Source organism: Brachypodium distachyon, chromosome 2, assembly GCF_000005505.3.
Source record: "Brachypodium distachyon strain Bd21 chromosome 2, Brachypodium_distachyon_v3.0, whole genome shotgun sequence".
Taxonomy (NCBI): Eukaryota; Viridiplantae; Streptophyta; class Magnoliopsida; order Poales; family Poaceae; genus Brachypodium; species Brachypodium distachyon.
Genome location: NC_016132.3, coordinates 18,248,039 through 18,268,945, shown reverse-complemented (window position 1 = coordinate 18,268,945; position 20,907 = coordinate 18,248,039). Strand labels below are relative to the sequence as shown.

Genomic DNA, 20,907 nt, shown 5'->3' with positions numbered 1-20,907 from the left:
GATCAAACTTTAGATTTGATGTCTTGTTTTTCAGATGACGCACCCGTCGACGGTGTGACTCCGGTAGTGACTTGGTCGATCTTAAAACGTTCGGTAAGCCCGTGTTGTGGTATGCATGAGTGTGTGCGTGCGTAATCATTGTTTTTCTCAAAAAGAAAACGATGACTGGGGTCATGCCCTGCCCTCGGCCCTTCGTAGTTCTACGGTTCCACCGTTTTGTGGTTTTCATGGCTGGCAGAGTAACACACATTAACACGCTCCGACAAAGACTCAACTAGGAGAGGACCCAAAGTCCAAAGCCAGCATTTTCAAGAACCCCAATCGCTTTAATCATCTGCACTCGAAAGGTGAAATCTCCCTGTCGATCCCGCAGCCGATTGCCGCAGAATTCGCGCGTAGTATATCCAGGCAAGCAAACAGGGGGTCGGTCGGCCGGGCCGGCCACATGCATGCCCCGGCCGGCCCCGTCATCAGCTACTACAAGCTTTGATTAGAACTTAAGAATCCGGAGCTAGCTGCCACCGTTCAAGGGACAGCTCAGCTCCCCTATCAGTTCATCCCAGTCATTCATTTCATCCCCCATTAATAATGCTCGAAAACCTTGGAGCTCTAGCTGCCCCATGTGGCCTCCTCGATGCCTTTGTGTGCTGTTGGTGCCCCCCTTCCTACCGTGTACTGTGGCTGGCCGGCCGGCCGGCCATGCAGATACGGCCACATTCCTTCCTGGGCCATTCATGAAAGGGTGTTGTTGCATGCGGCTGGCTGGCTGGTGATTATTGATTCAAGCGTCGACGCCGCCCGGACTGCCGGTGTCATATAATTGGGGGAGAGCTTGAGCTTCTCTTGCCCCGGAATCCCGCCGCACATGCGTCCATCGGCTTCTGCTGGCGCTTGCGTGCAGTCTTGGTTGTTGCTTGCTGTACTCTGGTCTTAAGCTTTCAGGTGAAAAATTCGAGCTGGATAGAACGTTCTCCTCCCTTCCCTCTGATGATTGCAGCAGAATCATGCAATTACAGTTTTGATCTACTTGGCTCCTGGCTGGCCCTCCGTATGTATGTATGTGTGTAGTTTACACTGCTGTTCTGTAGACGTACAGTCCTCACTCGTTAATTAGCGTTTGCGTGCGATGAAGGGCTTCATCAGGTGTTAATTGAGATCGAGAAGGCTGCACTTGGACTCCACTGTATGCTCCGACGGACCGAGCACCCAACAGATGAACAAACCAACGGTACTTCTGCTTAAAGCAGAGGGAGCATGTGCTTGATTTCCGCTCTACTACTCCTGTTCTGCCGCAGACTTTTCTTTTCCTTCTTTCCCTGCAAATTTGCTTCAAGACACCACATGCATGACTGGTACGTCCTACCGGTTATTTTTCTGCAAACAAACACCCAAAAGAACATACCGGCAGCGGTAGCGACAAGATACGAACTAATTAATCGACGTATTCATCTACGTAAATATTGTATGCTACTAGTACTGTACAACATATGAGACGAGACAGGAAAAAATACTTAATAAAGCGTATGCGGCGCGTACTGAAACAATAAATGAGATTTCAACTGTTCAAGAGGACAACTCTACGGATGACGCATGCGTTATTTTTCCGTCGATGCGAACTACCAGTGGGTGGGCATTGACAGACACAGACACTCGCCCGGCGGAGCTAGCCTCTGCTCCTTGCTTGATTTTTTTTGTTTGTTTGATTGGAACTTGACAACAAAATGATCTCCGTGACTAATAACTGAACTGACGTTTATGTGCTTCACACACTGCAGGGCTGCCTGCCTGATACGCTGGCCCGTGCTGTGTGTACGTACCTGCTACAGAAATTAAAAGAGATTCCGATGAAGTGCGAACGACGACGAACCACTCATGCAGGGAGCCATGCAAAACTAAAGCAAGCTGCTCCCCGAAGACAGCCTACCCACATGCACGCGTTGGCCGGGCACGGAGCACGGTCCTGTCCGCCGCTATAAATTCTTGGTAGCCGATTCCGTCCAGCAACAACACAGCCGCGATCAAGCTAGAGCTAGCTTCTCCTGATTAGCCAAAGAGGCGAGTTTGACACAGCTGAAGCTTCTGGTGATCATGGCGTCGAGGGCTCTGATGATGGCGCTGCTGCTCGCGGCGGTGGCCGTGGGGTGCGCCCGGGCGCAGCTGCAGGAGAAGTTCTACAGCGAGACTTGCCCCAGCGTGGAGGAAGTCGTCAGGAAGGAGATGGTGAGGGCTCTCTCCGTGGCGCCCAGCCTCGCCGGGCCTTTGCTCAGGATGCATTTCCATGACTGCTTCGTCAGGGTAAGCAACGTGCATTCGCCATCGAATGTTCAGTGGCCGGCCGTGTATGTTCAGTGGCCTGAGAATTGTGAATGAGTGATGAATGCAGGGTTGCGACGGGTCGGTTCTGCTGGACTCGGCGAACAAGACGGCGGAGAAGGACGCGTTGCCCAACCAGACGCTGCGCGGGTTCGGCTTCGTCGAGCGGGTGAAGGCCGCCGTGGAGAAGGCCTGCCCCGACACCGTCTCCTGCGCCGACGTGCTCGCCCTCATGGCCAGGGACGCGGTCTGGCTGGTCAGTAGCACAACCCACATTGCTTTGATGACATCCAACATTCCAAACTGTGCAACAAAAATTCTCAATGCTGCTCGATTCTGTTCTTTTTTTCCAGAGCAAGGGGCCATTCTGGGAAGTTCCTCTGGGCCGGAGAGACGGCAGCGTGTCCATCTCCAACGAGACCGACCAGCTGCCACCCCCGACCGCCAACTTCACCGTGCTGACCCAGCTCTTCGCCGCCAAGAACCTCGACATCAAGGACCTCGTGGTCCTCTCCGCCGGGCACACCATCGGGACATCCCATTGCTTCTCCTTCTCCGACCGCCTCTTCAACTTCACCGGCAGGGTCAACCCGCAAGACGTCGACCCGACGCTGGACTCGGAGTACATGGCCAAGCTCAAGGGCAAGTGCGCCAGCCTCAACGACAACACGACGCTGGTGGAGATGGACCCCGGGAGCTTCAAGACCTTCGACCTGGACTACTTCACCATCGTGGCCAAGCGGAGGGGGCTCTTCCACTCCGACGGCGCCCTGCTCACCAACGCCTTCACCCGCGCCTACGTGCAGCGCCATGCTGGCGGCGCCTTCAAGGAGGAGTTCTTCGCCGACTTCGCCGCCTCCATGATCAAGATGGGCAACGCCGACGTGCTCACCGGCAGCCAGGGCGAGATCAGGAAGAAGTGCTCCGTGCCTAATCAGTAACTGAGGTAGAAAAGGGCCCGTTCACAGTATGATCGACTACGGGTTTGACGATGATTTTTCTGTTTGTGACCATCTTTTTCCGTGTAGATTATGTCCTTTCTCCCCGCCGATTTTCTGTTTATTAATTGATTATTTTGTTACATCCGTGCATGTAAAGTTTGCTACAACAACTCACGATCATAATAAACTTTGTTTTTTCATGTTGCGAATTGCGATATATATATGGTCCTGAGTTGACATTTCTAAGGATCAAATCCCTATAGCGTTGTGTTTGCTTCATGTATTATAGTATTGCTCTGCCTTTGTTGGTACCTCGTTTTATATCGAGGAGCAAATCGCAACAAACCTTTCGATTACTAATTTGCCCTTGGAGTTAAAGTGACGGCGAGTGCTTTTAGATTTGTACAAAAGTTTGAGCAAAAGCATAGAAGCGTTTTTGTCTCTAGCCAAGGGCGAAGCCAGAAAAATACACCATTGGGGTCGCTCTTTAGAATTCACTGGTGTCATTGCATATTTTTAAGAGCATCTATCCATTTCTAAGAAGGATTAGCAATTGGATATATGCTAGCTCCGCCCCTTCATGTCTCTAGCACTTTTATTATGAGAAAACAAGAGAATAGTTAGCAGCAACAGCTGCTGCCAGCAAATTAAGATTTATATGCTTGCTAGTCAGTACAAACAAAAACATCTAAACATACAAAATAATATCTAAATACCTGTATTTTGCTACGGATAAAACAAATTTGACTATTCACTATAGATAAATTAGACTAAAAACCACTATTACTACTCCATCCATTCCACAAAACAAACTCATATATATTTTTTCTCATTTGTTCCACGGTACACCTCACTTTTCTCTTGACTCCCGCACCTAGCCACTCACATCCATTTAATTTTGATTCAATAGGAATGGTTAGGCAGTAGAAACGAGAGCTTCCTTGATCCAAGTGAACAAATCTATATGAGGTGTATCGTGGAATGGAGAGAGTATATATTAGTTGCACTGTCTAGTAATCATCACCGTCTCAATCTTTTGCAATAGGTTTTGTCATTTGAATTAAAAGAGGGTAGTTCTTTTAAAATGTAGGGGGATGTGAGCATGGGCGCGAAAGACCTTCAAGCTGAATGAAACCGATACAATAATGATCTCATACTTGGAATTTTGGAAGTCGAGACAAACTCCTCTAAATGTTTTTCCGAACATGGACTTTTGAATTTATTAAATCAACAAAACTTTATTATGAACATGTGCAATTGTTGTATTGGAGAAGCAAATCCCTAATTAAAATTTTAATTTTGCCTTTTCAATTTTTTGAATTTTTAAAAATTAACCTTCTATTTGCTTGTTCACTTTTCACCACATGACCTCCTCTTGTGGTTAAAACGGCCCTTTAAGTGCCACATCATCAAAACCACTCCTGCAAACCGTATTGACTCGTTTTACTGTTTAAAAAGGTTAAGTATACCTTTCGTTCCTCGACTTTTGCGAAAGTGTAAACTTCATCTCTCAACTATTTGTTGGTACTAATTATATCCCTCCATTTTTAATACCAGGTAAACTTCATCTTCTTGCCGATTTAGGGTGGTTAAACCGGGTTTCCACGGTTTGACCTGATGTGATAGATTTATGATTGGTTTTTCTTTCCCACGTGGCCGCGTCTTGTGGCAATTTTCATGGACTTCACCCTCCAATTACATGAACTGTGGTTAGGAATGAGTGTTATGACACATGTAGTTGGATTGTCAACAATGCGAGGATTATGAACTGCATGAGGCCCACCGGTCTCTTTTTTGTCTGATAGGTGCTCGGAAAATTTCACTAAATGTCGTGTATGCTCTTATAAAAATGGAATGAGTGAGTACTATTTTTAGAAAGAAAAACTCTGTCGGGCTCTTGGATCAGGACTTCGGCCCAAAAATCAGCACCTAGGACAGGGCCCAGTCGTGCTCGGGCCAGGCCACCTGTGATCATTTACGGGGTAGATGGTGTACAAACACTCTGTACTACGGGTAGATGTTAGTACAGAGTCTACAGACACTCAAGTATACGGGGCGGGAAGGGATAGCATCCTGGCACCAATACAAATATACGGATCAAGAGATTTCCATCTCCCCTCTACGAACTACCAGTAGGTGCTAAGGTGCATTGACTCTTGTCCGGAGCCTTTGCTGATTAAAACTCGGCAACAGCAGTTCGTTCCGTGACCAATTAGTTAACGAGAGAGTTGATCCATTGATTTGCTTCCGTCTGGCTGGCCTTGGCCGCCTCCATTATACGGTGGCCCGTGCACCTGCTACACAAAAGATTCCCGCAAAGTGCAAAAACCAATGAACAAACCCATAATTAAGCCACGCGATTTACCTGCTGTCTGGGCAGACAGCCTACCACATGCAGGCGTCTGGACACTCCCGGCCGCTATATATTTCTTCCCTGGCACCAATTCAGCAGAAGCAGAAGCAGCAGCAGTCCAAAGCAACGTTAGCTTCTCCTGATTTGGTAGCTAATCGAGCTTCTTGTCGTGGAAGATGGCGTCAAGGGCTGCGATGATGCAGGCGCTGCTGCTGGCCGCGTTGGCGGTGGGGAGCGCGCGGGCGCAGCTGCACGAGAAGTTCTACAGCGAGTCGTGCCCCAGCGTGGAGGCCATCGTCAGGAAGGAGCTGGTGAGCGCGCTCTCGACCACGCCTAACCTCGCCGCCGCGCTCCTCAGGATGCACTTCCATGACTGCTTCGTCAGGGTAAGTTTACTAAGTACTCTGTCCAGTTTAAGTTCTAAACCCAAAATATTTCAGAGGCCGTTCCCTGGCCCCTGGGCAGTCTCCTGATGTGAATGAACGAATGTATCAATGAAGGGGTGCGACGGGTCGGTTCTGCTGGACTCAGCGAACAAGACGGCGGAGAAGGACGCGGTGCCCAACCAGACGCTGCGCGGATTCGGCTTCGTCGACAGGGTGAAGGCCGCCGTGGAGAAGGCCTGCCCCGACACCGTCTCCTGCGCCGACGTGCTCGCCATCTTGGCCAGAGACTCAGTCTGGCTGGTGAGTGTTATCGTAGTACTAAGCAAAGTTGCAAATGACAATATGTACATGTATTGTATGTAGCTTAATGCTCTGCTCATGGTTCTATCAGACCAAGGGCCCATTCTGGGAAGTTCCTCTCGGGCGGCGAGACGGCAGCGTGTCCATCTCCAACGAGACCGACCAGCTCCCACCCCCTACCGCCAACTTCACCGTGCTGACGCAGCTCTTCGCCGCCAAGAACCTCGACGCCAAGGACCTCGTCGTCCTCTCGGCCGGCCACACCATCGGGATCTCGCATTGCTTCTCCTTCACCGACCGCCTCTTCAACTTCACCGGCAAGGTCAACCCCACCGACATCGACCCCACGCTCGACACGGAGTACATGGCCAAGCTCAGGGGCAAGTGCAGGAGCCTCAACGACAACACCACCGTCGTCGAGATGGACCCCGGCAGCTTCAAGACCTTCGATCTCGACTACTTCACCGTCGTGGCCAAGCGGAGGGGACTCTTCCACTCCGACGGCGCGCTGCTCACCAACGACTTCACCCGCGCCTACGTGCAGCGCCACGCTGGTGGTGCCTTCAAGGAGGAGTTCTTCGCCGACTTCGCCGCGTCCATGGTCAAGATGGGCAACGCCGACGTGCTCACCGGTAGCCAGGGCGAGATCAGGAAGAAGTGCTCCGTGCCTAATCATTAGTTTACAGAGCAAGTATGGGCTGGCAAAAGGATCTTGATTTGTGACCGTCTTTTTTTCCTGTAGATTTACTGTAAAGTTTCAGTTTTTTTACTTCCTTACCCATCTCCCCACTCCCCACCCCAAATTTTCTGTTTGTTCAATTGATTGTTTTGTCACAGTTATGTAAAGTTTCCACCAAGAACTCTGGATCATATAATATATTTTGTTTTCTTGTTGAAATATAAAATTGCCGGATCACTGCTGGCTCTGTCTGAGCAGATGCAATCATGCAGTATCCAAATTGCAACGGATACTAAAGTGGATTGATTCACTGCACCGGTGGTTACGCACTTAAGCAGACCACATGCATTGCGTATTAGACGACATGTTGATCTGCAGTTGACGACTATGTAATTGAAGGCAAGGTACATATGGTCAAGAAAGGGCTCATTTTTTATGCAGCCATGACCTGTGTTCTTCCGACCCCTCTCAGTGTCAGCAGCCCCACAGACTCTCTGGCACTAACACACACATCCGGGCCGGCGTGCAACGATCTCCTGGATGTTTAGTACAAAAGGGAAACATTTATTTAAGTAGCTTCCCACATGTCATGAACAATAATGTATTGCTTGTTTGTTGATGCCAACCCTCACCAAACCAAAAGCTTTCTGCAACTCTGCTAACACTTGCAATGCTACACCTACTACGTCTACGTGTACGTGTGCCAAAAAGAAAACGTATATTTAGTAAAAACAAATTAACTCAAATTTGGTGGATTTTTATTTCTAGATTCAAGCAGCATGTCATTGTCGTTAAAAGAGTCCAAATTTTTAAAAGTTTTTGGTTTTTATTAATTCACCAAGCTTCTCTTCAAAATTCATTTTTTCTTAGGGAAACTAAAAATAGAAGTACTATATATAAGATGATAAAAAATGTCATTTTTCATAGAAATTTATAGTTAATTATATTTTTTTCCCAGCACAACTTGAAGTTTAATTAGAAAATTTGAAGTTTCTCCTTGTAACTCTGAATACCGTCGTTTCTAAATTCACCATAATTTGAAGTTTAATTATATTTTCTAGTTCTAAAAAAATGATACTGACAGCTAAGTGATTTGCATCATCTAACCATACTTTAGCAGGAAGTTAGCATGCAAAATTAAGTATATGCATGATACCTTTTGTATTCTATTGTTTTTTAAATACAAAAGGTTGCATGCATACTTAAATTTAATTTGCATGCTAACTTCATGCTACTACCTTTTTTATTAACCATTGACCCTTGTATTATACCAATTCCAATACAAACTTTAAGCATGTGAGGCATTCCAAAGAAAAATAGGGCGGCCGAGTTTTTTTTTACACGAATAGGGCGGCCGAGTTAGTTGTGGTTTCTTTCCCAAAAAAAAAGGTTAGTTATGGGCTCTTTACACTTCGGGTGCCATTTAGCACTAGACCCAATGCAAAAGGGCCCGTGGCCCGTCCCCGAACTTCTGCACAAGTTTAGGGGTACTCGACGGGCTGAGTTTGGGTAGCCCACAACAGCACAGCCTTTTCGAAGCCCTTTAGTTAGCAACAGACGAGAGAGCCTGCGCAACCAACGAAACAAGGCGAGAACCAGCAAGCCCAATTACAGGCAGGATTTTTCTCAAAAAGAAAAAAATACAGGCAGGATTAAGCATTTTTCGGCTAAATCCTAGAGTGGTCTGACTCTGTTCTCAGAATGATTAGGCACGGAGCTCCAAATAATCTACCGCAAACACGCATGCAGACTGCAGAGGCAATGGGGGAAAAGACAGAGTTTATTATCACGGTGAATTTCTGGGAGATACTTTACATGGACGTAATGTAACAAAATAACCAATAAATAAACAAAAAACATTGGGGGCGCAGAAAGGATGTAATGTACATGAAAAAAAAAAGATGGCCACAAATGAAAATCATCGTACGTACGTCAACCCGTAGGTTAACTAATGATGATTAGGCACGGAGCACTTCTTCCTGATCTCGCCCTGGGTACCGGTGAGCACGTCGACATTGCCCATCTTGATCATGGACGCGGCGAAGTCGGCGAAGAACTCCTCCTTGAAGGCGCCGCCCGCGTGGCGCTGCACGTAGGCGCGGGTGAAGTCGTCGGTGAGCAGGGCGCCGTCGGAGTGGAAGAGGCCCCTCCGCTTGGCCACGACGGTGAAGTAGTCGAGGTCGAAGGTCTTGAAGCTCCCCGGGTCCATCTCCACCAGCGTCGTGTTGTCGTTGAGGCTGGTGCACTTGCCCTTGAGCTTGTCCATGTACTCCGAGTCGAGCGTCGGGTCGACGTCGGTGGGGTTGACCCTGCCGGTGAAGTTGAAGAGGCGGTCGGTGAAGGAGACGCAGTGCGAGGTCCCGATGGTGTGGCCGGCGGAGAGGACGACGAGGTCCTTGGCGTCGAGGTTCTTGGCGGCGAAGAGCTGGGTCAGCACGGTGAAGTTGGAGGTCGGGGGCGGGAGCTGGTCGGTCTCGTTGGAGATGGACACGCTGCCGTCTCGCCGGCCCAGAGGAACTTCCCAGAATGGCCCCTTGGTCTGAAACAAAACAAAAAAAACCACGATCGAGCAGCATTAAGAACTTTGGTTGTTCAGCTTGGAATGTTGGATGTCAAAGCGATGTCCGTGTTGTGCTGACCAGCCAGACTGCGTCCCTGGCCATGAGGGCGAGCACGTCGGCGCAGGAGACGGTGTCGGGGCACGCCTTCTCCACGGCGGCCTTCACCGTATCGACGAAGCCGAACCCGCGCAGGGTCTGGTTGGGCTGCCCGTCCTTCTCCGCCGTCTTGTTCGCCGAGTCCAGCAGAACCGACCCGTCGCACCCCTGCATGTATATATCCATTCATTCACTGCTGTCAGGGCCACTGAACATAAACGGCCAGCCACTGAATTTTGCAACGATTGTTGAGGATGAATGCGCATTGCTTACCCGGACGAAGCAGTCGTGGAAGTGCATCCTGAGGATCGGCGCGGCGAGGCTGCGAGGCGCCCTCATCATCTCCTTCCTCACGACTTCCTCCACGCTGGGGCAGGACTCGCTGTAGAACTTCTCGCGCAGCTGCGCCCGCGCGCACCCCACGGCCACCGCCGCGAGCAGCAGCGCCACCATCAGAGCCCTCGACGCCATCTTGAAGCCAAGAAACTTAATTGCTTCTTCTTTGGCAAGGAGACGCCGATGGCTAGCTAATCAGTGAGAAGCTTGAACTGCTGCTGCTGCTTCTGAATTGGTGTCCGGCCCGGAAATATATAGCGCCGGGAGTGTCCCCACGCCTGCATGTGGTAGGCTGTCTTGGGAAGCAGCAGGTAAATCGCATGGCTTGAATGAGTTGTTCATTGGTTGCACTTGGCGGGAATCTTTCGCGTAGCAGGTAGTACACGGGATACCGTATAATGGAGGCGGCCGGCCGGACAGCCAGACGGACGCACATCAGCAGATGAACTTAACTAATTGGTCTCGGAACGGAAATTCGTTACCACGTTTTAATCAAACTTGCTCCGGACAAGAGTTAATGTGCCACCTACTGGTTGTTTGCATGAGCAACATATCCATCGGTGCCAATATGCTACTCCAAGGTGTACTTTGGTGCTTCGTCCTTCTACACTTGGCTTATTAGTTTTTTCACATAACCTTAATTAATCGGATTATTAATTGCAATTGACAACGAATCTAACAGGTCGGATCCACAGGTAAGGTGTCGCGCGTGTGGCTAAATTGACCGGTCTATCCACATCACCCGTGCTTTCCCAATCTCCTTCCGGCGGACGAGGGTGGTTTGTGCGACGCCATTGCTGCCTGACCGTTCACTTCCCGGACCTGAACCTATTACTTCCGCCTCTTCTCTATAGAGGTTTGGGAGTGTGCCAATAAGCCCGTCCATTAACCCATCTGGCAGCACCAGCGTCCCCCGGCCGCCACGCCCGCCGCCGGACCCACACTCGTACCCTTCTTCTTCATCGTCGTTGAGGCCTACTTTCCCAAAAGGTGTGCATGGGCACGTTCCGCATTACGTTTCCACCATATGGCTGGATCTGTCCTCCACCCACACTGAAACTTCACCCAATCATATCCCCGCAAACCAAACATGAGAGGAACGGCCTCCCCAGCCGTGAGGCAACAGTAGGCCACAAACGAATTTACCACCACTTGCCACACCAGTTTGTTCCCCTCCGCATACAAACCCAGCCCACCATACCATAGCGCCTCGATCCCCTTAACTTTAGAGACGAGCATCCGGACGGAGGTGGAGTACTGTGCGGGGCGGACGACGAGTCATCCTACTTCACCATGCCAGAGGATGACCTGGGGGTGCTCGTCTTCATGGTCCAAGGCGCGCTACGACAGCGACATTAGCATGAACGTTTCAGTCATTGGCGGAAGGGGATTGAGAAAGTACGGCTCACATGTACAAGTGGACCGGTCAATTTAGCTACCTGTCACCTTACATGTGGACCCAACCCGTCAGATTCATTGGAAATGTCTTAGTTCGGTAGATTAGGATTATGTTAAAAAGTTAGCCCTGCAGGCGTGGCACACCCGCCGAGAAAACCCCATCGATCATGCCCACGTGAAACCTTAATTTCAAAAAGTATGTTTTTGTGAAATGTATTTGTATCTATAGGAATTTCTGTGCGTTAAGAATTACGTACTTATTTTCTGAAAATTTGATACCGTGTTCATTAATCCGATGCTTCTCTTTTTCCAAGAGACATTGATTTGATGCTTGATTATTTATTATCATTTTTCGTAATCACCGTAAATTGAGTTGTTGCGTAGTTTGTTTTCTAGCACTAAAAAAGGATACAGGCGGCTAAGTGGTATACATCAGCCAACAATACTCTAGAACGAAGTTAGCAGGAAAAATGAAGTGTGCGTCGCATCTTCTGTTTGTACTCTACCACCGGCACAGACTTTTTGCATGTGAGGTTCCACGTAGTGGAGACTCCACGGCCGAGCAGAGCTCTTTTTTTTTTCGGTGGAGGGTGACTGCCCTTAGTTATGGCCTTATGGGCTCTGTGCACTTTGTCACTAGACCTATGTGCCAATTGAGCCGGGCCTAGCCCGCAATAGCGCACCGACGAGCCTAGCTTCTGGCCTGGTACAGTACGGCCCACGAGATGTGGCTAGAGCCCAACATCATACTTCAGCTCGGAACGCTTAGGACAGTTTCTCAAAACAAAAAAAAAGAGAGCAAGGACAAGACGACGAACACGAACCTCACCAGCTCACCCGACGCGACGAGTGTTCGAGATTCCCAGCCGACGCGCGCGCCCAACCACACGCACCCACCAACCAACCAACCAAACCCGAGGCAAAATGCAAAGCAAACACAAAGCCTCGAGGCGGGGGGAGGAGTCGGTCCTACTCCATCCATGTCTCTTCTCGTCTCGTCACCACACTGTGCGAAAAGCACGTCACAACCACAACCCTTTGACCTTTTTTGCCGATCCTGCAGCTCTGTTCCGTGCATATACCCCACGGGGTCCGTTCATTTCCACGCTAGTCGTTATTCGTCACTAGTTGTCGTCCTCATGTCCAGGAAGCCGCGGCTTCTCCTGGTGGCCTGCCTGGTGCTGCTGATCGGTGCGGCCCTGCCGAAGGGTTCGCGTGCGGAGGAGCCAGGCGGCGCCGCCGGGCTGCGGTTCGGGTTCTACAATGCGACGTGCCCGGCCGCGGAGGACGTCGTGTTCGCGGAGATGCACGCCATCCTCCGCGAGGACCCCACGCTCGCGCCCTCCCTGCTCCGGATGCACTACCACGACTGCTTCGTCCAGGTTTAACCCAGATCGAGATCGAATGCCTTATTTCAGCGTGTTTGGTTTGGGCGGCCAAGCCTTAATTAGATCGTGCGTGGTGGGGTGTTAATTGAGATCAGGGATGCGACGGATCGATCATGCTGAGGTCGAGGAGCGGGACGGCGGAGAGGGACGCGACGCCGAACCGGAGCATGCGCGGGTACGGCGCGATCGAGAGGATCAAGGCGAGGCTGGAGTCGGTCTGCCCGCTCACCGTCTCCTGTGCCGACATCATAGCCATGGCCGCCAGAGACGCCGTCTACCTGGTAAAAAGGAAAATTCACAATCGAGACCATCCCTCTCAAGCTGCTAGCTAAATTTGCTGACTGATTCGGCCGGCTGCTTTTCTGTTTGCAGAGCAAAGGGCCGTGGTACGCCGTGGAGACCGGGAGGCGGGACGGCAACGAGACCCTGGCCGAGTACGCCGAGACCGACCTGGCGCCGCCGGACTCCAACATCGTCGACGTCAAGACCTTCTTCAGCGTCAAGTCCCTCAACTCCAAGGACATCGCCGTCCTCTTCGGTATAACTCTACCTACCTTACCTTCGCGCCCACTCCCCACACCTTAATTTCCTTTTGCTTCGATCTCCGCGTGAACGAACGACAACAACAGCTTAACAGCCTTGGTTTCTCGTCAGGGTGCCACAGCATCGGGACATCGCACTGCGAGGCGTTCGAGAAGCGGCTGTACAACTTCAGCGCCGACACGGAGCAGGACCCGTCGCTGGACGCCGTCTACGCGGCCAAGCTCAAGAAGCTCTGCCCGCGCGGCGCTCTGCACGCCCACGGCGGCTGGGCGACCAAGGTGCCCATGGACCCCGGCAGCGGCTTCACCTTCGGCCTGAGCTACTACCGCCACGTGGTCGCCGGGAGGGGCCTCTTCCAGTCCGACGGCGGCCTCCTCCACGACCCCGCCACCAAAGTCTACGTCGACAGGATGGCCGCCGCGTCATCGCCCGACGAGTATTTCGAGGACTTCGCGGCGGCCATGGTCAAGATGGGACGCACCGACGTGCTCCTCGGCTGTCTCGGCGAGGTTAGGGCCACCTGTGGCATTTTTGTGGACTAACTAGCTAGAGGTCCAGGGTTGTACATATACACATACATGCACTGGTTGATCTGTATGGATCGGTGTTTATACGTGTCCTGGTATTTTTGGTTCAGAACTTCAGATTGAGCAAAAATGCAAAACAGACTGGAAGTAACTTGTGCACCTTTGCTGAGGAGATCATCAGTTTCACTTGAAAAACAAGTGGTGTCCTTGCTACGCATGACCATCGTTGACCACGAATCATGCATGCATGGGTTATTTCTTTGGTAGTTTAACCAACCATTAGTTTGGTCAGCCACAATTCAACTTGGTCACCGATCCCTTGTGCGAGTAAACTTTTGATCCGTGTTCATAGAAAACACTCGTATACTCCCTCTCTCCAAAATTAAGTGACGTGACCACGTCACTTATTTGTAAGTATATGTTTGTACACAAAACTCAAGGAGTGTCTATTTGTAAGTCAAATGAGAAGTTCTTATTTCTAGGTCGACTGTCCTGAGAAGTGATTCTGATCCAACGTAAATTGAGTAGCAGCATAAGTTTACAAATTATGTGCAGTCTGTGGTAAAACACAAATGTGCAACTTGGTCAGAATTTGAACTATTTCCCACTAACTTAGAAATAGCAAACAAACATGTAAACTAAATATCTATATACACGGGCAGAGATGCACACAAAAAACATAGCAATGCATTAGAATAAAAAACAAAGCTAAATTTGAGAAACTACGGCAATTTACGGGTTAAAATTTCCTCAAAAGTAACTTGCAGGTTAGAATGGGTGGTGCATATATAATTTTTGCTCTCGATAAAAAATCAGGATCAAACCATCTTTATATTTTAAAATTTACATTTAAATGTGTCACTAGAGTTTAGAAAAGCACAACCCTAGCAAAACAGAAAAGCTTTGAAAGAGCCACATCCTAGAACAATGCAGTAAAATTGTTCTTTCATTTGTATAGCTTTAATTTCAGAATTTATGCCTATTGTAAAATCAAAAGTGCAAGTAAGAACTAAATAGTACTAATACTTCTTTATTAGAAACTACAAATGCTGAACAGAATGCTTGACACATTGATTCATACATTGTTATTTTTTACCCCATATATAGACTCCAGTTGCTATTACTACACCGCTTAATACTCCAACTGATGCCAAAATTTTCATCTTGGAAGCACCTTGCTTAACCACTGGTAATTCCAATAAAGTTTGTACCTGCAAGAAAAATCGAAAATTAAAGTTGCAGTATAAAAAAATCTTTCTTTCTGAGAAAGCAATGGATAACCAAGATGAGTATCTAAAATTATTAATGAATGTCATGGTCCTAAAAAGTATAAATACATATTGAATATCTTGTAGAAAAATCTAACCTCAATTGGCTGTTGCCAATTTTTCTTTATTCCAGAAACATGCCCTTTTCCCACAACTGCCACCACTGAAGAATGTTCCCTTGCTACCTTCAATAATTTGGAAGACATATACCTACAAACAAATTTGCAATAGTTAAATCTCAAAAATTAATGTACCAGTGAGAATGACAGCACAAACTGCTTTATAGAAAGTAAAGTAACTTGAAAGGAGCTCACATATCACGTTCGTGTAGAAGTGTCTCCATCAAACTAGGAAACGCCTTACTCATCTCTTGAATGACAAGTGTTAGCATGTCAACATCATCCATGTCCTTTAACTGAATAGACAAGCATTCACATTTCTATGTAAATTTAGTGAAATAAAAATTTCTTGCAGATCTGGTGTAAAGCCTCAAAAGTACCAAAGTATGTTAATTCTTAAATATGATCATTCAGAGCATTTACAGCAATAAGAAGGAAATGACAATAGAACTGCCCATTGTATGGAAACCTAGGACAGCGTACCATTTTATTAAGGTCCTCTGAGCTTGGTAAAAATAAGGACTGGGAAACGATGTAGTACAGAAATTTGGTCCTGTGCCACAATGACATTTTCCCCCAAGTTCTCCTCAAAGTGATCTTGAAAAACAAAGTATGGCATTAGTTCATTGTTAATAAAAAATTAAACATCAAGTAAATTTCCTCTTCTGCAACCAATAAGACTTGCTGAATGTAAATAATATGATGCCAACAAGTAGAAGAGGCAAAGAGCAATCCAACGAGTAGAAGCGGCAAAGAGCAACAATAATCATCATAAGCCATCTTTTATCCCTCAAAGCAAATCCTACTATAGCACAACGCGTGACAAGTAGACGAATATAACCATTTCGGTCAAATATACAGAAGCAACCTCATAAGTTTACGGCACACCACAATATTAGATTGAGATTAAGAGTTTAAAACAGCAGGACACAAACAAGCAGTGCCAAGTGCCAACCATCTTTTAAGAAATCAAAGAAGACAGATGTGAAGATCAACTTGATAACAATGTATATTGTCCTTCCTGACATCAGAAGTTGTATCAGTATGCTCACATTGATATCAACTTCCAAATTAATGGCATGTGAAGTGGAAAAAAAATGGTGTGTAGAAATCACTACATGTGGATGATTGATTTGAACATAATTGTATTAGATTCACAAAAAAACAGCAAAAATAAATAGCAAGAACCAAACTCACACTACTAGGTTGCCTACCTGGACAGGGCGATCCCCAAGGATAACTTTGCCGCCATAATTCATCGCTTCCTCAAATGCCACTCGAAACTCAGCTCCAGGTAACACATCAAGTTGGCTAGCAACCTTGGGTACCAAAAGCAGCATCAATATCAGCTACCATGACACTTTTAATAGTACTGACTGCAAAACAAGAAGGAATGCATACCTGTGCAAGAAACCAGCTATAGAGTATCCCAAAAGTATTCATCTTCTTCTTCTTCCACATGTCAAGCATTTCGTTCATAGTAGGAACCTATGGCCAAACAAAGATTGAGTGATGGACTAGAAGAATATACTTACGAGAATTACAATTCATTCATGAACAAGCACAAGTACCCAACCTTACAACGATCTAGAAATCAGCCAAGATATACCATAAATATGATTTATCTAACAGTATTTCGCATGAGAGGTATCCATGCGATAATTGACATCCACATCCACAATTTGAAGCCCAATATCAATTAACTTGAGTAGGTCGAATTCTGAACTGAAGTTTTTTTTTTTTTACCAATAATTTCCTAACAATTTTTTCTCTAGCAAACTTCAATCGTGTTTTTGGTATTTCACAAGTGCAATAGCTTCAATGTAACAATGATTATAGAAAACATATATTTCCTCCTGCAGTGTTAAGACATGCCGAATGTTCATACCTGAAGGTTTTGCGGTGTCAGAATGGAAACCCTGCTGGAACAGAGTTCCAAGAAAACAGCCTGCATTTTCCAATGGGGTCCAATAAATTAGTAGAGAATCTCCGAGATCAATTACAAAATACAAAACATTCCCAAGCAGGCAGCCAACCTCCCTGGTGATCCACCAATTAGTGCAAATATTGCTGATGATAAAGAGAGGAAGAAACCTGAGGTTTCAGGTAGTTGATGACGGCTTTCACTTGATCACATGATTCCTAGAATGAAATCAACAGTCAAATTATCAAGACATGACTGATGCGGTTCTTTCAGCACATAACGCACATTCAAATCAAACCACTGGGTAGTAGATCGCAGCTATGATTTACTGCTAAGCCCAAAAATAGAGGCGACTGCAAGCCTTAGATCGACAGAACTTCCTTTGCTGCAAAAGTACAATTATTCCGAAACTGGAACAAATGCTCGCAGACAGTGGTGTCTAAACCCAATGCATTGGCCACAGAGAGAAGCAGAACATCTGACACAATCCGAATGGCAAACCTGCCATTCACTCTCGAAATCGAGGTTGGAATTGGGTGCGAGGGGTCAAGAGGGCAGGGCGAGGCGAGCTGACCTGCGAAACATGGGCTGTGCCGACGACGTAGACGCGGCAGGTGCCGCGTTCTCCCGCCTCCACCGCCTGGGCCGAAGTCGCGCACTCGAGGCACACCACCCCCTTGGCGAGCTCCTCGGGCAGCTCCTTGGGCGGCTCGTAGCCCCCCGCCGTCACCCGAGGCTCCGCGTCCTCTCCCCCCACTCCCGCGTCCGCGAACTCCGCGGCGTCCACGTAGGCAACAGCATCTCCGTTTGTCTCGGCGTCGGCGTCCGCTCCCGCCGATGGCGGGGCCGGATCCATCAGCAGGCCGAGTGGCGCGAGGCGCCGGGCCGGGGCTAGGGTTTGGGCCGCCAGGCAGGCGGAGAGCGGGGAGCGGCGGGGGCGAGGCGGGCTTGGGAGGGGGGTCCGGTGGATCGGCGAGTTGGGGAGGAAGAGGCGACGCGGGCGGATCATGCGGCGTGGTGGGCGTCGATTTGGGGGCGGATCACCTCGTCCTGTGGAGCGTGCCAGGGAGGGACACTCGTGACGTGGAACCCACGGGCGAACGGCTGGGATCTCTCTACCGGCAAAGGGTAGCAGGATCTTAGCCATCCGATCCACGTCGGTTAGTCCTTTCGCTGGACCGCGGACGAGCGGCAGGCACCCGCGCACGGCCACAGCAGCCAGCACTTGCATTCCATCGTCGTCGTGCTCTCTTCTCCGGATCCAGGAGCTTAAGTAAGTAGTCACATGCAAAGAACTCGGCGATTCTCTCGGATCGGAGACGCCAGGCACATACGTCTGGTTGTAGCCCGGATCGTGAGATATACCTCTACCAGATCGATAATTACTCTCTCCAATTCATCATAATAAGTTTCTCGAGTTTAGCATACAACCTTGTGTATCATTTCATCTGATGATCGGCACCTTCTAATAATTTAAATCACAGCCGTGGAAAACCTCGTGGCTTCTTGTCATTGTCAAGCCTACAATGCTACTGTACATAGTTGAGCGTCGTTCGCATCAGCTCAACCACAAGCTTCTTCCGCTGTCTGCCTGAGAGGAATATAGAGCACTCACACTCCATTATTTGCCGCCGACACACCAAAGCCAGGAAGTCACGAAGCATGGCCTCGGCCGCGCCAGTGCAGAGCAAGAAGCTGCAGATCCTCTTCATCCCCTTCTTCGCCACCAGCCACATCGGCCCACACGCCGACTTCGCCGTCCGCCTCGCCGCGGCCAGGCCAGACGCCGTCGAGCCCACAATCGCCGTCACCCCGGCCAATCTCCCGGTCGCCCGATCCGCGCTCGAGCGGCACGGCCCCATCGGAAGCAGCGCCGTCAAGATCGCCGCCTACCCGTTCCCGGACGTGGACGGCCTCCCGCCGGGCGTCGAGAACCTGTCCGCTGCCGCCGGCAGCGGCGACGCGTGGCGCGTCGACGCCGCGGCCATCGACGAGGCGCTGACGCGGCCCGCGCAGGAGGCGCTCATCAGGGCGCGGTCGCCCGATGTCGTAATCTCAGATTTCCACTTCTTCTGGAACTCCACCATCGCCCAAGAACTCGGCGTGCCGTGCGTCACGTTCAGCGTCGTCGGCTCCTTCTCGATGCTCGCCATGCGGCACCTCAGCAGCGGCATAGTGGAAAGCAGCGGCTCCGATGGCCAGGACCTGGAGGTGACCGTTCCTGGGTTTCCAGGCCCTGGGATACGGATCCCGAGGACAGAGCTGCCGGAGTTCTTGAGGTGCCAACAGAAGCACGACCGATCCAACCCGCGCTTGGCGGCCTCGGCGCGAGTACCAAGCTGCTTCGGCCTCGCCGTCAACACTTTCTTGGACCTGGAGCAGCCGTACTGTGAGTTCTTCGCGCGCCAGGGATACGTGAGGCGCGCCTACTTCCTAGGCCCGTTGTTTCTACCGTTACCGCAGGCCGGAGCAAACACCGGCGAGTCACCACCATGCATCCGTTGGCTGGGCTCCATGCCGAGTTGTTCTGTGCTGTACGTGTGCTTTGGCACTTACGCTTCCATCTCCAGAACCCAACTTCAGGAGCTGGCTCTTGGGCTGGAGAACTCCGGCAAGCCGTTCTTGTGGGTACTGAGGGCCGACGGATGGGCGCCGCCGGAGGGGTGGGAGGCGCGGGTCAAAAACAAAGGAATGCTCGTCAGAGAATGGGCCCCGCAGACTGCGATCCTGTCCCATCCGGCTGTCGGGGCGTTCCTGACGCACTGTGGGTGGAGCTCGACGCTGGAGGCGGCGGCGGCAGGCGTGCCGATGCTGACATGGCCACTAGTGTTCGACCAGTTCATCGGGGAGAGGCTGGTCACGGACGTTCTCAGGATAGGCGAGAGGGTGTGGGACGGGCCACGGAGCACGAGGTACGAGGAGAAGGAGACTGTCCCGGCGGAGGCGGTAGCGCGTGCCGTGGCGGGGTTCTTGGAGCCCGGAGGAACAGGGGAGGCTGCAAGGGGCAGAGCACGGGAGCTCGCCGTGAAGGCTCGGGCAGCAGTGGTAGAAGGCGGATCATCGTACCGCGATCTGCGCCGTCTGATCGATGATCTTGTAGAAGCAAGGGCGGCCAACGGTGGCGCAGCCGCGACATCGTACCCATGAACATCGGTGGCAGAAGCTGTGCCGGTGCCAGCGCGATCATGCCTTGAGTTTAATCCTGAGTAATTACATTGGCCATCATGAAGTTATGCTGTAGAAGTTCAGTTCATTTTTTTTTTGTGTGTGTGAAACCTGAGTGTCAATTTGATGCTTTTGACAACTGCTGGTTTGGATCTGATAATCGAATATTGGTACAATAACCGTCAGGATGCATAGTTCGTCGATCATAGGTACCATCTTACTTGAATATGGGACAGAAGTGTCTGTCGATATGGAACGGATGGATAGTTGCTATTGGCAGTCCTGCCTGTTGGTGATTTATTTTCGGAAACAGAATTAGTGGCAATTATGCATATCATCTTTGCAACATGTTTCTTAGTGACTACTCCCTCTCATAATTCTCTCAAATTTGCCCAAATATGGATGTATCTATTCCTAAAAAATGTCTGGATACATGTAATATTTCGATAAAAATTATAGAACGGAGCGAGTACTCCGTATTACTTACACCGCCTCATGATGTTGCAATATTCAGTTGCTAGCAGAAGTGATCTGAACTCTGAAGCCTACAGCTATGGCAACTGCGTTCAGGTTGATCAGTCTGCCGTGATCATCAGAGAGCAGTTCAGGA

The 20,907-nt window shown here is 49.6% G+C and overlaps 6 protein-coding genes across 6 annotated transcripts; 4 read left to right on the top strand and 2 right to left on the bottom strand.

The window, feature by feature from the left end:
* The first annotated feature begins 1,911 nt into the window (after nt 1-1,911).
* On the top strand, nt 1,912-3,463 carry LOC100826228 (peroxidase 1). Its single transcript, XM_010232903.3, has 3 exons — nt 1,912-2,295; nt 2,384-2,569; nt 2,667-3,463. The coding sequence occupies exons 1-3, from the start codon at nt 2,089-2,091 to the stop codon at nt 3,252-3,254; spliced, it is 981 nt and encodes a 326-aa protein (XP_010231205.1). The 5' UTR covers nt 1,912-2,088; the 3' UTR covers nt 3,255-3,463.
* Nucleotides 3,464-5,687: 2,224 nt separating this feature from the next.
* On the top strand, nt 5,688-7,193 carry LOC100826852 (peroxidase 1). The gene is made up of 3 exons (XM_003568125.4): nt 5,688-5,993; nt 6,108-6,293; nt 6,385-7,193. Exons 1-3 carry the CDS (start codon nt 5,784-5,786, stop codon nt 6,970-6,972), a joined length of 984 nt encoding a protein of 327 aa, XP_003568173.1. The 5' UTR covers nt 5,688-5,783; the 3' UTR covers nt 6,973-7,193.
* A 1,541-nt stretch (nt 7,194-8,734) lies between these two features.
* Nucleotides 8,735-10,214, bottom strand: LOC100826540 (peroxidase 1). The gene is made up of 3 exons (XM_003568124.4): nt 9,903-10,214; nt 9,612-9,797; nt 8,735-9,511 (listed from the first exon to the last, which is right to left on the bottom strand). Exons 1-3 carry the CDS (start codon nt 10,098-10,100, stop codon nt 8,921-8,923), a joined length of 975 nt encoding a protein of 324 aa, XP_003568172.1. The 5' UTR covers nt 10,101-10,214; the 3' UTR covers nt 8,735-8,920.
* Nucleotides 10,215-12,399: 2,185 nt separating this feature from the next.
* Nucleotides 12,400-14,302, top strand: LOC100825914 (peroxidase 1). The gene is made up of 4 exons (XM_014898331.2): nt 12,400-12,745; nt 12,847-13,032; nt 13,124-13,289; nt 13,406-14,302. The coding sequence occupies exons 1-4, from the start codon at nt 12,503-12,505 to the stop codon at nt 13,834-13,836; spliced, it is 1,026 nt and encodes a 341-aa protein (XP_014753817.1). The 5' UTR covers nt 12,400-12,502; the 3' UTR covers nt 13,837-14,302.
* Nucleotides 14,303-14,747: 445 nt separating this feature from the next.
* LOC100843250 (traB domain-containing protein) lies at nt 14,748-18,288 on the bottom strand. The gene is made up of 9 exons (XM_003566027.4): nt 17,707-18,288; nt 17,303-17,350; nt 17,097-17,156; nt 16,610-16,696; nt 16,423-16,527; nt 15,692-15,805; nt 15,404-15,504; nt 15,188-15,299; nt 14,748-15,032 (listed from the first exon to the last, which is right to left on the bottom strand). The coding sequence occupies exons 1-9, from the start codon at nt 18,277-18,279 to the stop codon at nt 14,907-14,909; spliced, it is 1,326 nt and encodes a 441-aa protein (XP_003566075.2). The 5' UTR covers nt 18,280-18,288; the 3' UTR covers nt 14,748-14,906.
* A 420-nt stretch (nt 18,289-18,708) lies between these two features.
* LOC100842947 (scopoletin glucosyltransferase) lies at nt 18,709-20,661 on the top strand. Its single transcript, XM_003566026.4, has one exon. The coding sequence runs from the start codon at nt 18,795-18,797 to the stop codon at nt 20,277-20,279; it is 1,485 nt and encodes a 494-aa protein (XP_003566074.1). The 5' UTR covers nt 18,709-18,794; the 3' UTR covers nt 20,280-20,661.
* The last annotated feature ends 246 nt before the right edge of the window (nt 20,662-20,907 follow it).